At 37.0% G+C, this 16,490-nt stretch overlaps 1 protein-coding gene across 1 annotated transcript; it reads right to left on the bottom strand.

The window, feature by feature from the left end:
• Positions 1-2,827: 2,827 nt before the first annotated feature.
• On the bottom strand, positions 2,828-3,772 carry LOC115526252 (olfactory receptor 51F2-like). The gene is given in 1 exon segment (XM_030333711.1): positions 2,828-3,772. A coding segment is annotated over 1 exon segment (945 nt).
• Positions 3,773-16,490: the final 12,718 nt, after the last annotated feature.

The following is a 16,490-nucleotide window of genomic DNA, read 5'->3' on the forward strand; positions in this document are numbered from 1 at the left end:
GATGGTACAGGGGAGTTAAATCATATAGATCCTCATGAGATATTATAATGACTGTGAATTTTCCCTGGATAAGACACTGGGATATGTTGAACAGAGGAAGTGGTATGATCTTTTTTATGTATTAAAATAATCACTCTAGGGGTGCCTGGGTAGCTCAGTCAGTTGAGTGCCTGACTCTTGATTTTGGCTCAGGTCATGATCCCAGGGTTGTGAGATTGAGCCCTGTGCTGGGCCCCACACTGAGTGTGGAGCCTGCTTGGGGTTCTCTCTCTCTCTCTCTCTCTCTCTCTCTCTCTCTGTCCCCCTCCCCTGATTATGCATTCTCTCTCTCTAAAATTGAAAAAAAATCACTCTAGGGGCACCTGGGTGGCTCAGTCGGTTGGGCGTCCGACTTCAGCTCAGGTCATGATCTCACAGTCTGTGAGTTCGAGCTCTGCGTTGGGCTCTGTGCTGATAGCTCAGAGCCTGGAGCCTGCTTCAGATTCTGTGTCTCCTTCTCTCTGCTCCTCCCCTGCTCATGCTCTGTCTCTTTCTGTCTCAAAAATAAATAAAAACATTAAAAAAAATGGAAAAATCGCTCTAACTACCATGGGGAAAATAGATAGTAAAGCGAAAGTGGTGGGGTGCCTGGGTGGCACAGTTGGTTAGGCATCTGACTCTTGATTTTGGCTCAGGTCATGATCTCACTGTAAATTCAAACCCTAAGTCAGGCTCTGTGCTGACAGTGTGGAGCCTGCTTGGGATTCTTTGTCTCCCTCTCTCTCTCCCCCTCCTCTGCTGTCTCTCTCAAAAGTAAATAAATAAACATTTTTTCAAAAAAGCAAAAGTGCTGAAGAAAGATCTACCAGGAGACTATTATATTTAAGGTCCAGGATAATGTTGGCTTGGAACATGGTGGTAGCATCAGAGGTGGTTTAAAGAAGCTAGATTCCAGGTATCCATATGTGGAATATCTGAAAGAAAGAGTCATCAGCATTTGCTGATAGTTTGGATGTGGAGTGGGAAAGACAGACAGGTGTCAGAAATAGCTCCAAGAGTTCTATATCAGCAACATGAAAAATAGAATTTCTCAGTTAGGGAAGATGTGGTTATGTGAATATTAGGATATGGTTTGGGGCATGATAATCTGAGATGACTGTTAAACATTTTAGTAAGAGTACTGATATATAGCATATGAGTCTGGACTATAAATATTAGTTTGGGATTTGCCAGCATGTTGATGGTATTTAAAGCCATGATGCTAGATGAGATAACCAAAAATGGGAATATAACAGAGAAAATCAGGTCTGAGAACAAAATCCTGGAACTTCCCAGCATACAAAGATCGGAAGTGAAGACCAACAATAATTGAGACTGAAAATGTTATTGTCAAACATACTGAGAATTTTCACACCATCCTTTTTATTATAGTACTGTTGTCACCTAATAAACTTCCTGTAGATACGACGGACTACTCCTTCCTTGCTGGAACTGATACCACCTTAACGGGCCAACTTTACCAAGTGATATCAATGTGTCATTGAAACATGTGCTGTAAATATTTGAGAATTAATGGACATACCCAGGTTGGAAAAAATAATTAACTTGTTGGATTAAGCCTTTATATTAAGCATATCGCCACAAATTGAACATTTCCAAGTAAATGATGCAAAGTGAAATTCATTTGCAGTTCTTAGTCATTTTTCAGTTTCTGCTGGGGCATAAAGTTGGTGGAAAGCAAAGAGAAATTCTGGAATATGTTTAGTTGGGAAAGAACAATCGGGTAGAAATACATTTGTACTTTTCAGGTTAGAAAATTCTATTTTGGGGTTTTTCTCCATAATGTGGTTGAAAATTTCTAGAGGATAGAGTTGTGGGGTTTTTTGTTTGTTATTTGTCTGTTTGTTTTGCTTCTTTATGTCACCCAAATACAAATTACATGGACTCATATATATATATATATACATATATATATATATATGTATATATATATATATACACAATATAATCATATGTATGTGTATAAATAATTATATATGTATTATATTATTATAGGTAAAAATATAGTTGAATTTAGGAGTGTTGGGGACCCTGGAGTCAGTTTGCATGCATGTGAAGTATGCTCTGTTGTTTATGAGATGTTTAAGCAAGTAACTTAACATTTTTGTGCCTCAGTTTTTTCATTGATCAAAGAAATAACTACCTTATAATGTTGTTTTAGATGTGTTAATAAATGTAAAAAAACACTAAGAACCATGACTAGTCAAAAGAAATAATGTTAGTAAAAATTATTTTTTTAAGTTTATTAGAGAGAGAGAGAGAGAGTGGGGGGGAGGAGAGAGAGAGAGAGAGAGAGAGAGAGAGAGAGTCACAAGCAGGCTGTGCACTGTCAGTACAGAGCCTGATGTGGGGCTTGAACTCAGTAATTGCAAGATCATGACCTGAGCTGAAAGCAAGAGTCAATTGCTTAACTGACTGAGCCACCCAGGCGCCCCTGTTAGTAAAAATTATTATTACAGTTAAGAAAATACTACCTATTTCTCATAAAGGAGTGGCTTTCTCATAATGTGTCATTCTAACTGCTATAAAGAGGACCAAGTAAGAAGATATAGTCTGTTGGCAGGATAAACAGTTTAGAACAAACAGTGGTGGGTGGGAGAAATTCTAGACTTAGGACTTTACACCATTCATCCCTTCTATCTTCAAGTCTCTATCTCCTCATCTGTAAAATAAAGGGTGAAGGTAGCTAATGTTTTACATATATTCCAGATTTAATTTTAAATTTTTGTTTCATGATCACAAGTTTTGTTTTTAAATTCATAACGTAGACCACTAGAATTCTATGATTCTATGTATCTTTGGAATGGAGAATTTTTATCATAGCTCTGTGTATCTGTTTGGTCTTCACACTATAGATGAAGGAGTTCATTACAGGAGGGATCAGGAGGTAGGTGTTAGCAATCATTGTATGAACATAGGCTGGGGCTCATTTCCCAAATCTGTGAACAAAGGACAGACTGATCAATGGAAAATAGAAAATAGCAACAGTCCCAATATGGGAAATACATGTGCTGAAGGCTTTCTTCCTCTCTTCTGGGGATGCAATGCTGAGGACAGTCTTAATAATCAAAATGTAAGAAAGGAGGATGAGGATTGAGTCAACACCAACAGTAGAGATCATGGTAGTCAACCCAACTGCATTGTTGATCCTAGTGTCTGTGCACGAGAGCTTCATTACATCAGGGTGGAAGCAGTAGGAGTGGCGGAGCACATGGCTGTGGCAGAAGGACAGTCTTTTAAGAAGTGCTACCATTGGTGTTAGCATTAGTGTCCCCCTGATGACAGTTGCCACTCCACTTTGAGCTATTCTGGAATCAGTTAAAATGGTGGCATACCTGAGTGGATTAGAGATGGCCACAAAACGATCAAAGGTCATGGCCAACAACACTGAAGATTCCATGACAGTGAAGAGTTTCATATAGAACATCTGTGACGAGAAGGCATTAAAGCTGATCTCTCTGGCATCAAACCAGAATATACCCAACATGGTGACCAGGGTAGATATGGACAGGCCGAGGTCAGTGGTGGACAGCATGGAGAGGAAATAATACATGGGTTCGTGGAGGCTGGGCTGAGTGACAATGGCAAAGAGAATCAGGCTATTTCCTGAGAGGGCAGTTATGTAGAGAAAGCAGAAAGGAATGGAGATCCAGGTGTGGAAGACTTCCAGCCCAGGAACACCAGTTAGCAGGAAAGTGATGGACGTAGATGTGATATTCTGGAAGTTTGACATGCTGGATTAAAAATACAGAGTTCCAAGATGAAACTCTGAAACAACAACTATATTTTTTGTATTAATCTAATTATAAATAATGTTATCAAAAACAAACCAAAGATGAATATTTATATACTATGTGAAAGTGAATTACTCACTTAAATTGATAAAGGAATTGTAAGATTTCAACTTCTGTAGTAGGTATCATTCTTGTATGTGTCCCAGACCATCATTTTTCTGTCCTGGGACCCTTTGTTTATTAGTTATGTTTATACTATGTGACCTTTTCCCTCACTTGTCTAGCCAGAGATGACTAGACTAAGTGAAGACACCCTACTAAACATAGGTCAATAATATTTCATCTTTTCTGGACTTCCAAATGTGATAAAGAGGTAGCAGTTTAGTTTTTCTGTGTAGTTGGCATCAGAGAAAAATAGACTGGGACTGTTGGAACAACGATAGTACATCAGCCTTAAGTATAGGAGACAGATAAGCTTACAATTTGGGAAGCCAGAAAATATTGAGAAAGAGATGGTTATGATACAAAGCAATACATATGAAATAATAATAAATGGCTTAGGCACTGGGTGCAGTCATGTGCAGATATCTATGGTATCTAATCTTTAAATTGACACTTGCAGTATAACATCTGGTGTTTCATTTGGGTAATGGAGTTAGAACACAGATCTACCACCATAGAGACAGAGGCCTCTGCCCCCCATATGGTATAGCATGCTGCCTTATTCAAATATATTCCTCTCTTCAATCTGCCTGAAGACTAGCTGTTTTACATTCTGTTAAGACATACTTCTCAGGAGATATTTAATAGAATTTTACCATTTTGCTTTGGAAGAAAAGATATTAACTTTACTGTGAACATTGCATTTCTTTTTTCGTTGAGTACAGAATTGCAGGCTAGTCAGATGGGCATGTATGAGTTGGAAGAGGGGGTCTTGGGAAAACAGACATTAGGGCTATGACTGGAGAGGGTTCAGTCAGTAAGGTAACTGGTTGTCAGGGGAACCTAAGTGTTTCCCAACCACTCAAGTTCACCCAGATAAAGTGCCTCAAGGATTCCCTAAAGAAATCTTAGTTTTAAAAATTGGGAACTTTTAAAATTGAGATCAATGAAAAATTAGAGGAAAAAGAAATGCTAAGTTACATGAATTGACCCAAAGAGTGAACTATAACTTTAGACTACAGTTTAGAGTCATGAGAATATCCTCAGGGAACCAATGAAATCACTGTCAGAAATGTATTATACAACCTCTTAATAGAAATAAAAGTTGACAGAAAGGGAATATTCATTAAGAAAGGGAGCATTTTCTTTTTGACACTGCTTCCAATGACTGTTTATTGAGTGTCATGATACAACCAACATTACACAGAAATGAATTGGAACAGATTTGTTCAACTGGCATGCATTTCAGTTAATTGTGAAATTTTGAAAGTTAACAAGTTTACCAAATTTGTGGTTTAACAAATTCTATTAGCACTTTTCGTAAATACATTGATTTCTGAAAAACATTCTTAGTAACTCTATTTAGCTTTTAAAATATATATATTGATAAGAATAGCAATCTAAAAATCTACTTGTTAAATTAATAGTACTTGTGATAATTTTATTTTAAATTATTATTATTATTATTATTATTATTATCTCATTTTCCACAAGTCCTTGACCTGTGTATTTACTATTAATTTCCAGAACGCAGGTCTCAGTTTTTGACATTAGCAACTTCCTGGGGTCCATGGGAGCTAGAGTAATTATGAAAAAGGGAACAGTTCAATTGTGTATAAAAGGTTTGGGGTATATTGAGAAGGCTTCTCAGGAAAATAAGTGATTGAAAGATTGCTATGCTTTCTGTAAGTAGAAAGAAAGTGTTCAATCAAAGCTTTTAGAATGGTATATGTGGAAGTGTTGAGCCAGAATGAATCTATAATATCTCTTCCTTTGCTCATGACTTATACTCTTAGGGACATTAACTGAGCACCTACTTTATGCATAGTGTGGTGTTAGAAACCAACAAAATCTCTCTTAAAGAATTTAAAATCAAGTGAGGGAGAAATAATAGCACTGTTGATAAATAACTTCACCATCTAGTGTATAGTGGTGAATAACAAAGAGGGTTATGGAGGTGCAGAACACCTCCATATGTGTCACTCAAGTCTGGCTATTATGAAGACTTTTACAATGATTATTACTATGACATGCAATGTTTGAGTTGTAACTTTTGTTATTGAGTTCCAGGAAATTTTATAAGAGATCTTTTTTTTTAAATTTTAAAATGTTTGGTTATTTTTGAGAGAGGGAGAAAGACAGAGCGTGAGTGGGGGAGGGGCAGAGAAAGAGGGAGACACAGAATCCAAAGCAGGCTCCAGGCTCTGAGCTGTCAGCACAGAGCCCAGTGTGGGGCTCGAACTAACTGTGAGATCATGACCTGAGCTGAAGTCAGACACTCAACTGACTGAACCACCCAGGCACTCCAAGAGTTCATTTTTAAAAATTGCTATCTGAATAATTTCTCTTTCTTCATTATTTCTCCATGGCTCACTTTACATTATTTTATTAATTCAAACAATTTATTCATTGAACATTTTTGTTCTTCTTGTCAGTTTTTCCCCTTCCCTTTCTTGTTGAGAGATCAGAATAAGAACATAAAGTATAGGCTGAACTAATTTGAGCTGAGTCTGTCAGAGGGAAGAGAACTCCCTCAAATTCCTTCCTTTCCATTGCTCTACAGCTGGTCTTCCTGTACCCTCTCCTCATCCATGCTGGGTGTAGACACAGAAGATTCCTTATTCCTTTTCATAGCCAACAACTCCATTTAAGCTCTTGATCAACCATCATCAACACTTAGTTCATTATAGTATCAAACTGGGAGCTCACTGGGTATTGTTTTAGCACTAAGGATATGAAGCAAGAAAAATAACAGTGGTTTAGTGCCTGAGAAAACCAGAGAGGTTGTCAACACCTCATCTTCTTAAGGCTGAAAACTTTATCTTTAATAAGAGCCCAGTGACTCCTGTGAAAATGAAAACTTACCAGTTTTGAACACGTACTACATGCGAGGCACTGTAGTAGGCACACTGCATAATAGGAGGAGTCAAAGAAATACCACTAACTGTAGAGTACACAGGATAAGGTATTTCTAAGTGATAAGACAGAATAGTGTGGAGTGACAGATTCTGAGTGTGCGTATACATGAATGTGTCTGTGTGTGTCAAGAGGAATTTATTCCAAGAACTCTTAACCAAGAAGATGAATTATAATTGTGTGAAGTTTTGATGGATGAATGTAAGTTTATAAGGATGAAGATGAGGAAAAGGGTGTTCTTGACATAGATAACAACATGAACAGAAACTGAATGAAATAATAGCACAGAAAGTTTGTTGGACAACTACAAGAAAATTAAAATTCTGGAGACTTAAAAATGATCCGGGTGACATGGGAGACAAGCTAGAGAAATTCACAGGGCCAGGACATGAATATCTTGTACTCCACAGAAAGGAGAAGGAACTTCGGTTTTAGTTGCAGAGTATCAAGAGCTAGGCATTTCCAAATATTTTATGAATAAGTAAATCATTCTTCATTTCTTCTCCCTTAACTCCAAGAAAATTCCTTTCCTTCTTTAGTATCTTCAATAGTACCAGTGGCTCCTTTTATGCAGCTTCACTTCAATACTCAACTTATACCCCAAACCATTAATGAAAACTTCCCACACATTTATATAGATATTTTCAACACATTCAATTCAACTAAGATATATTGACCATCTTTCACAGTTGGCCACTGTGCTTTGCTAGTAAGTGAAATAAAACACAAACCTTGTTTCTCCCTCAAGTTACTGCCTTACCTTTTGCAATGACAAAAATGTTCTTTGAAGGACCATCTGCCTGGCTTTATTTTTCCTTCACCTTCAGTGACAATCTGGGTTCTTTCTCCAGTGACTCAGTAAATTCTCCAACTTATGTCACCAATGACTTTCTAAATATCAGGTCCAAATGTTTATTTTCAGATTTGTTTTCCTCTCCCTCATCTCAAATTTTCACAGTTTTTGGCAACTTTTCTTTGAAATGCTCCTTCATTAGCTTCAATGATAGTAATTCTGTAGGTTTTTTAAAAATCTGTTTATCAAACAGTGGTTTTGTTCTTTGTCTTTTCAGTTGTTCTTTAGGAGTCTTTTTCTTTCAAGAAACCCCTGTTCTTTTCTTGCTGTCCAGTATTCTCTCTTTGGAATATCTTAGTTTTTCCCAAGGCTATAAATAGCACTTATATCCAGATGATGCGTAAATCTGAAATCTAATTATAGCTTTTCCTGAGTTCTATAGTTCAAAAGTTAACAGGATCTTTGAAGCCATGGTAAAATGTCTGGGCTGAAATTCGAAGGCAGTAATGAATCATGGAACTAGAGTGAGATGATCAAGTAGGCGTTTTGGGAAAACTAACAGGCAGCAGTTTGGAGAACAAGTCAAAGCTCTCTGCTAAGTGCCAGTGAATAAAAGGTGAATAAACTACTTTATCTACCCTTGAGGCATACCCCACCCATTATCTCTCAGACACTTCCACCTCAATATGAGCCAAACAGAACTCATTCCTTTCCCCATTCCAAACCTGGTGCTCTCTCTTCTGCCTCATTTATCAGTAAATGACATCAAACTCGAACAAATAATCTAATCAGAGTTACTGCCTTCATACACACACACACACACAATCTTCTCCCTCTCATCCCCTACGTGCAAATGTTTTTAAAATATTTATTGATTTTACTTCTAAAATGTCAAAAACTGGAGAATGAGGAGGTTTATGTTTGAAGGCTAAGTAATAGCAATGTGGTTTGTAGTGGGTACTTGAAGTTGCATTTCATTGTGCTTTTCTTAACTGGAAAACTTATCTGTTCATATCAAAGAATAAAGGGGGACTAATAGATATTATTAGGGAGAGGTACCAAAATTCCCCCAAACAACTCTTCATGCTGCCATCACCCTGGAATCTGTTTAATCCATCCTCTCCAATCCATGTACAACCTTCCTTTTCACATGTGAGATATAAGCTATAGTCTCTTAATTTTCCTGCCCTCTCAGATCACAGTGATGCTCTTCTTTCGTTGTACTGTTGTGAGCTATAGCTTGTGGCTATGTCTTTAGCTGCTGAAACAGACCATATAGCATTATCAGTATTGTCCAAGCCATTGCTCATGGCATCACTGTAGCATGTGACTGATCTGGGTTCAGATCCTTGCTTAAACATAACTACTTTTAAGACTCTTTATAGCAATAATAAAAAAAAATTACTCGTAACAGCAGCTACCATTTCTTAGAACTGATTTTGTGAATGTTGTAGAGCTAAGCACTTGAGAAACATTCTTTCAATTCTTACTACAACATCATTTGGCAAGTATTATTAAATTCACTTTGATTCCCTTTTCCTGATAACTGAGTATCAGAGGGGTTATGAAACATATTCAGAATCACACACAGCTAATGAATGTCAGACTTGGGGTTTTAAACCCAATTTAAAAAAAACTTCAACACTCCTGCTCCCGAAAACTATTGTTTTGTGTACAAGTAGTATAAACTTTCTTTGATCCAGTTTCTCCATCTAGAAGGTAGACTGTATACAGTGCCTAATACTGTGCTTGGCATGCAGTAGGTGTTCAAAATTGGTATTTTTAAAAAAAATTATTAGTAGGAATAATTGGGCTTAGAAATGACTTTTCAACTCCTGACAACCTCTTTGGTTTTCTCAAGCACCAAACCACTAACATAAACATATAAGCACTCTTATGATAAACATATAAGCACTCTAATAGAGCCATTTGCTTAACAAACCACAGGCTATCCAACGTACGCTGGGCAGAACAAAATGCCCCTTCTTTGCAGGTTTCCTGAGAGTAAATAATTCTATAAATTCTACTGTCCATCTCAGCTCACCATCTCACTATCTAATCTAATTCTGCATATTGTGAGGAAATTCTTCCTGTGGATAAGAAAGTTCAGCTTGCCTACAGTCAAACGTTTTCATCGAACAAAATGGTTTTACTTACAGAGTTTCTACAGCAGTTTTGCTGGTCTCTTTTAGGCTCAGAAAGCTGAGGAGGCTTTAGATTCCGGGGGAGGACCAAGTTTATGAGAAGACTTGTTCCAGCCTGGATAGAGACAGGCCCAGAGCTGAGAGGTCTCTTCCTGGCAGTGGTGTCACTCACTGTGTCTCCAGGGTATGGTGGTTCCCAGAAGACTTCTTTTGCCTTATACAGTCTTTGTCTGTTCCATTATGCAATTACTTATTGTGACTATGTGCTTTTTAGGCTGATGTAATTTTTTTCCTTGTGCCCTTTTATTGAAGTGTTTTTTGTAGAAACAATTTTGAGATATAATTCACAGATCATAAAATTCGCCCGTTTAAAATGTACGAATTCAATAGTTCATAGTAAATTCACAGGGTTGTACCATAAGCATCATCATGGTCTAATTTTAGAAAATTATCATCACTGTAAGAAGAAATCCATGACCATGGGCAGTCACTCTGAAGAGGATTCTAAAAAGTATACTAACTCACTAAAAGTCATATCCTCTGGTGAGTGTAAATCACACTCCTCTCCATAACTTCTTAGCATCTATTGCTATTCGTGGCAGTTCTGTTTCATAAGCCTACCTGTGCTTCTTAGCAGACTCTCTCTTACAAGTAGGAGAAAACATAATTTACTCATGTATACATACATGCCAGATAATATTGCATGAGTGTCCTATATTCCAAACATCATGCTAAATGCCAGAGATTTAAAAAAGGGGGGAATACAACATAGTTCTTAGTGTCCAGGGTCTCTTAGTTTAGTTTAGAAATACACAGTTAACTGATAATTACCAATACTGATAATCAATGATAATGTTATCGTAGAGGCATGAACCAAGTGCTTGGAGAATATCATAGGTAGAAATCTCAGTCTACAATTGTGTGTGCAGAAAACAAATACTTTTCTTTTTCACAATTCAATATATTTTCTGTTTAGAGTCCCAGCCTACTAGCTGGAAGGAAACTAACAACAGTAATTTGGGTTTCTTCCCACTTGTGTTTAAATTTTGTGGATCTTAGATTGTACCAAGGAATTTGAGTATGTGGGTGATGGATCTGGCCAGTGATACAATCTGATATGAGGTGACATTTGCCCTCTTTAGTCTTGAATAAATAGAGTACCTGCAGATTGCTATAGGCTGTCTGTCTTCTCTACTTATGGCCCCTTTAGATTCTCAGATGTTCCCACCATTTCTGGACCACTCTAGAGCATATGGGTCTTAGACTCCATCCTTGATTTCTGTCTCTTACACTCTGCATATAAACCTGCAAATCCTAATACTTTTGAAACTATAACTGGAATGTAATCACTCTTCATCACCTCCAAAATTTCCTCCCCCTTCTGAGGCACCAGATAATTGGATATCTCTCACTTGGATAATTTCAGTAGTTTCCTAACCATTCTCTCTGCTTCTATCCTTAACTTTCCCTACTACCAAGTCTGTTTCACCAAGACAATATCTTGGCCTGAAATATTTCATTCTTTATAATATAACAACAACATTTTACTATGCATTCTCTGCCTAAGGTATTATGAAATGTTTGTGGTAGAAAAAATAATGGCCCCCAAAGATATCCATCTCCTAATGCCTGGAACCTGTGAATACATGGCAGAAGGGATTTTGCAGATGTGATTAAAGTTGAAGAGATGAGATGAGGACATTATCCTAGATTATCTTGGTGGGCTCATTCTAATCACAAGATTCCTTAAAAGTGGAGAACCAGAGAAGTGGCAGCATTAGAAGGACTTGATCCACTATTGCTGGCATTGAAGATGGCAGAGGGAGGGAGACCATGAGCCAAGGAATGTGGTCAGTCTCTAGAAGGAGAAAAGGCAAGGGTATTGATTCTCCCATATGCACTCTAGAATGTAGTCCTGCTGATGCCTTGATTTTAGCTCCGTGAGACTCATGTCAGTCTTCCAGTCTGCACAACTGTAAGATAATAAATTTGATGGAAGAATCCATTATTACTTTGATTTATACAGTTACCAAAGATTAGAGAATTTAAGCAACTTACTTAGGTCTCTCAGTTAATAAGTGTCACAACCACTATTAAAAGCTTGGGCTACTGGAGACCCTTTCAGGTTTTAAAACTCATTCCCTAGAGAATCTTTACATGACCATTCATCGACTACTAATTCCAATTCAGATTGCTCTAAACCTAACAGCATGTGTGCATGTGTATGTGCCAGACTGGATTTTAACATGTTGTCACCTGTGTGTGCTTATATTTTGTGTATGAAGGTTAGTCTTTTATATCTACTCACATTGAACTTCTTGAGATCATTGGAAACATTTTCTCTACCAGGCTGGGCAAATTCTAGGGCATTGACTGCTTTCCGATCAGTCTCAGAAACTACTTGGGAATGTTTATGTTTATGTATCCCCTGGCCAAAAGAATGTTATTTTTTCTTATAGCAATACTGTTATAATAACATTATAGTATATTCTGAGCCAGAGCTTGGTGCATGCACATGGAACTGTTGTGCCTGCTGTTAGAGCACTGGCACACATTGTACACCTATTTTCAAAGTATGGTCCATCTCGCTGTCCTATACTTACACCAGTCCAGCAGAACAGTAGCTGATAATTCAGTTCAGCCTTCCAAAAGTCTGAGCAGAATGCCTCTCAATGAAGTCACATAGCCCCAGGAGTATGTAGTTATCAATATATCAATATCAATACCATTGAACCTGGGAAATACCACAGTCTGTGACATCATTACTGCATATAAATGTTTTCCCAACTTGTTAATCCAAATAGGAAGAGCAGAATTAGAAACAAAAAAAATTGTCATAAGGACTTGCAATAAATATTACTTATTGACTGCCAATGTATTTACTACAGTAAGCAGTAAAATATTCTTGCCTGTCAAATTAGCAAATTTTTATTTGCAAAGTTTTATAAAAAACTTATAATGCACAGTAGTGTTATATTGTTGTGTTATCATGGACTAAATACTGTTTTACAGTAGAACTTTGTGAAAGTGTATTTTCCAGTATATTGTTGGCTTATAATGTCCATAAGATTCTCTTCCTAGAAATTTATCCAAAGAAAAAATAGAGATATGGACAATGCTTTATAGAGGGGAACATTTATTGTGATATTATTCATAGTAGTAAAAATGTAGGTAACAAAAATTCTCAATGACATAGAAATAAGTAAAGCATTTTCTCCAGTCATAGGATACAAGCTTTAAAATTCACACATGAAGTAGCTGATATAGATGGTGATCCTAAATCAGGAAATGGGAAAGCAGAATTCAGGGCTGGAAGTTTCCTGAAGCAGTAAGCAGTGTAGGTTCTGAAAGAAACAGTCCGAGACAGGAGCAAAAGGCCAGAGACAAATCAGGTAATCTAGGGTTAATGTATCCAAATTATAGAAACAAATTTAAAAAGCAAGGAAAGAATAACAATAATAACAAACACTGGTTGCTGCATCAGTAATTGTGTTTAGAAATGATCTGTTTGCTATTTACCAAAAATATGAAGCTCCTACAACTCCTACTGGCCCTCCATGGTCTGGTGAAAGTCTCATTCTCTTCTCCTGGATTCAGCCATGTTGAATTATTAGTAGTTCTACCCTGTGGATATGGCCAACATTAATGATTCAATTTTAGTCAATAAATAAATGTAGCTCTTTCTTTCCTCTATCACTTTCTTCTGGCTATTTCTATTATTCCTATTTATCCCACTCTTCTCTGCTCCCACCATGTTTTATACACACTTCCATCAACATTCTTCATGCATTCATTTATCATTACGAAAATAGTGTATGCATACTATGTGTCTGTTATTGAGCAAGATTTGAGGTTATAACAGTGAACACAATGGATATTGCTCCAGATGTTAAAGAATTTAGTGGAGGATAAAATTAAGTATGTGGGGAGTTACAATACTGTGTTATAGTTACTCTAAAGAAGGAAGATTAATAGAGATTTCTGCTACTAAAGAACCAATAGCATCAGCATCACCTGAAAGCTTGTGAGAAATGCAGGATATCAGATGTACTGAATCATAATATGTATTTTTTTCAAGATACATAAGGGACTCATGTATCTCATTCAAGTTTGAGAAGCACTGATGTAGATCACATGGATGTTGAGACCTAGCCCTATAGTCAAGGGAGGCTAATCAAATATAATAGCTAAAATGAGATCTGAGGAAATAAGGATTTCCTGAAAGAAGCTAGGGCTGAGGATAGTAGCATAGAGGGTAGGGAGAGGCAATAATAGCAAATTAGGGAAATGTTGCAGGAATGGTCAACAACATGGTCAATAAAACAGGTGTTTTATTTTAGAGGCAGAATGAACATAATATTGGAGAACTGTAATTCAGGGAAGTTAAAAAATAAACACAAATATAAAACAAAAACAAAGGAAAATAAAACAGTCCACAATATTCGGCTTCCGTTAATTTATCTTAAAATTTTTTTAAATGTTTTATTTAGTTTTGAGAGACAGAGTACAAAGTGGGGAGGGAAAGAGAGAGAGGGAGACAAAATCTGAAGCAGGGTCCATGCTCTGAGCTGTCAGTACAGAGCCCAATGCAGGGATCGAACCCCAAAACTATGAAATCATGACCTGAGCTGAAGTCAGATGCTCAACCAACTGAGCCACCATTAATTTATCTTTAATTTTGAAATAATAAAATCTTAGAAATAGCTATTTTAAGTTTAATGTAAATGTAAATTTTATGTCAATAAAAAATAAAATCTTTTTTGAATTACATTTGAAGCAGAACTTAGGAATCAGTAAACAGCTTACTACTGCCTTGGAGAACAAGGCTCAGAGGTGAGCAAAAGTGGCCCATGGTTAGGGAGTTGGAGATGAATTCAGTAGGGTTGAAGCAGAGAGGGTGGAAAGACAGTGCTTTTAGGATAGAGCCAAAAGGCCTACAAAGCCAGATTCCCCAGGGATCTGTGAAGCCAGAGGATTGGAAGCAGGGTGACATCCTTATCAGATTTCTTTTACTACAGTGACTGTCTTACCTGTCAGAAATGTGAACTTCTTGAGGGTAGAGACTACACCTTTTAATTCTTGATATCTGGAGCATAGTATCTGACACATACCAGTCACTAAATAATAATTTATTAAAATTGCTATATTAATGAAAAAAAATTGTAATGACAATCAGTAATCATAAATATTGACAATTGTTAATAACCTATTATGAGTGAGTACAAAGTGTTCTATGCTGACTTTTCTATAGATTAATATTGGGTCACTTTATTTGTTACATGAACAATCTATGGAGCGGATACAATTATTATCCCCATGTAAAATTGAAGAAATTGAGGGGAGGTGGTTGCATAATTATCCCATGGTCACACTTTTGATGACAGAGCTAAGTTTTGGATCCTGGCTATCTGGTTCTAAATACTTTGATTTTAACCAGTGCTTGTCAACTCTAAAGGAATAGGTGAATGCAGAGAAGGTATTCAAAATATTCAAGCCTTGGGACACGCCAATTAGAAGAGACACTCTATCAACAGAATGAACGAGGGTCATTATGCCCTCTGTTTGTGTATCCACTAACCATTAAACTTGGGCTGTTGAATGGTTTAAATCCCTCAGTTTGCACTAGAAAACAACCTGAAGTTCTCCTAACAGAATACTAGCTCCTGTAGCCCTGTTCATGGACCAAGGCTCTTTAGATTGGAATCCTTAGCATGACCAGCAAGATTTTCACATATATGTCCCTGTAATAGCCTGGGTATCCCCCTTTTTCTTCTGTATCTTGGAAACAACTGTTTGAATTATGCATTTTTCCCATGGAGTCTCAGTCATTTCATGACAAATTTATTCAGGGCTGTGAGGATGTCTGCCCCATCTGTTAAAGTGCTTTCTGCAGGAAGACTAAGTTTCTATATTAGTCCTGAAGATACCTCAAATGGGTAGCTTATTTTCAGATTTTTGATGAACTCCTGGAAAAAACTATGTCTTTCCAGACTTTCCTAGGAATCTAGAATCTTGTGACAGAAGGAAAAAAAAACTACACAGAACAAGTAAGCAATGCTAATGATAGTGAATACCTCATTCGTTTTTTGCAAGGCAGTGCCCTCTTGGCATAGCTTTTTTATGCCAATAAGTATGTTTAATTAGTTACTGTTCTTGAAACTACCAACCCTCTCAGTCCCCACAATTGTCAAAAGGCTGTATTAATGACCAAAGTCTGAGGGCCATTAATGAGTATCCATATCCACAGTTTTAACAGAAGCTGTCTGTCAAACATAGTTAATGTCTCTACCATAGGGATAAATGTATTAGTGTCAGTTTTAGACCAGTTATCAGAGTAGTATAGTGCCTTTGTAAGCTTGCAAGGCACATCTTGATTGCTCCCAATTTCTGGCGATAATGAATAAAAAATAAACATTCATATGCAATTTTTGTGTAGATATAAGTTTTCAACTCCTTTGGATATATAAGGAGTGAAATTGCTGGATTGTATAGTAAGAATATGTTCAGTTTTGTAAGAAACTGCCAAACTGTCTTCTAAAGTGGCTGGACCATTTTACATTTTTCTGGACCATTCCTTCAGCCATGAATGGGAGTTCTTGTTGCTCCACTTCCTTCCAGGATTTGGTGTTGTCAGTGTTCTGGATTTTGGCAATTCTAGAATCATTATTATTTTAGTTTGCATTACCCTGATGACATATGATA

The sequence above is a fragment of the Lynx canadensis genome, chromosome D1 (genome assembly GCF_007474595.2).
Source record: "Lynx canadensis isolate LIC74 chromosome D1, mLynCan4.pri.v2, whole genome shotgun sequence".
Lineage (NCBI taxonomy): Eukaryota > Metazoa > Chordata > Mammalia > Carnivora > Felidae > Lynx > Lynx canadensis.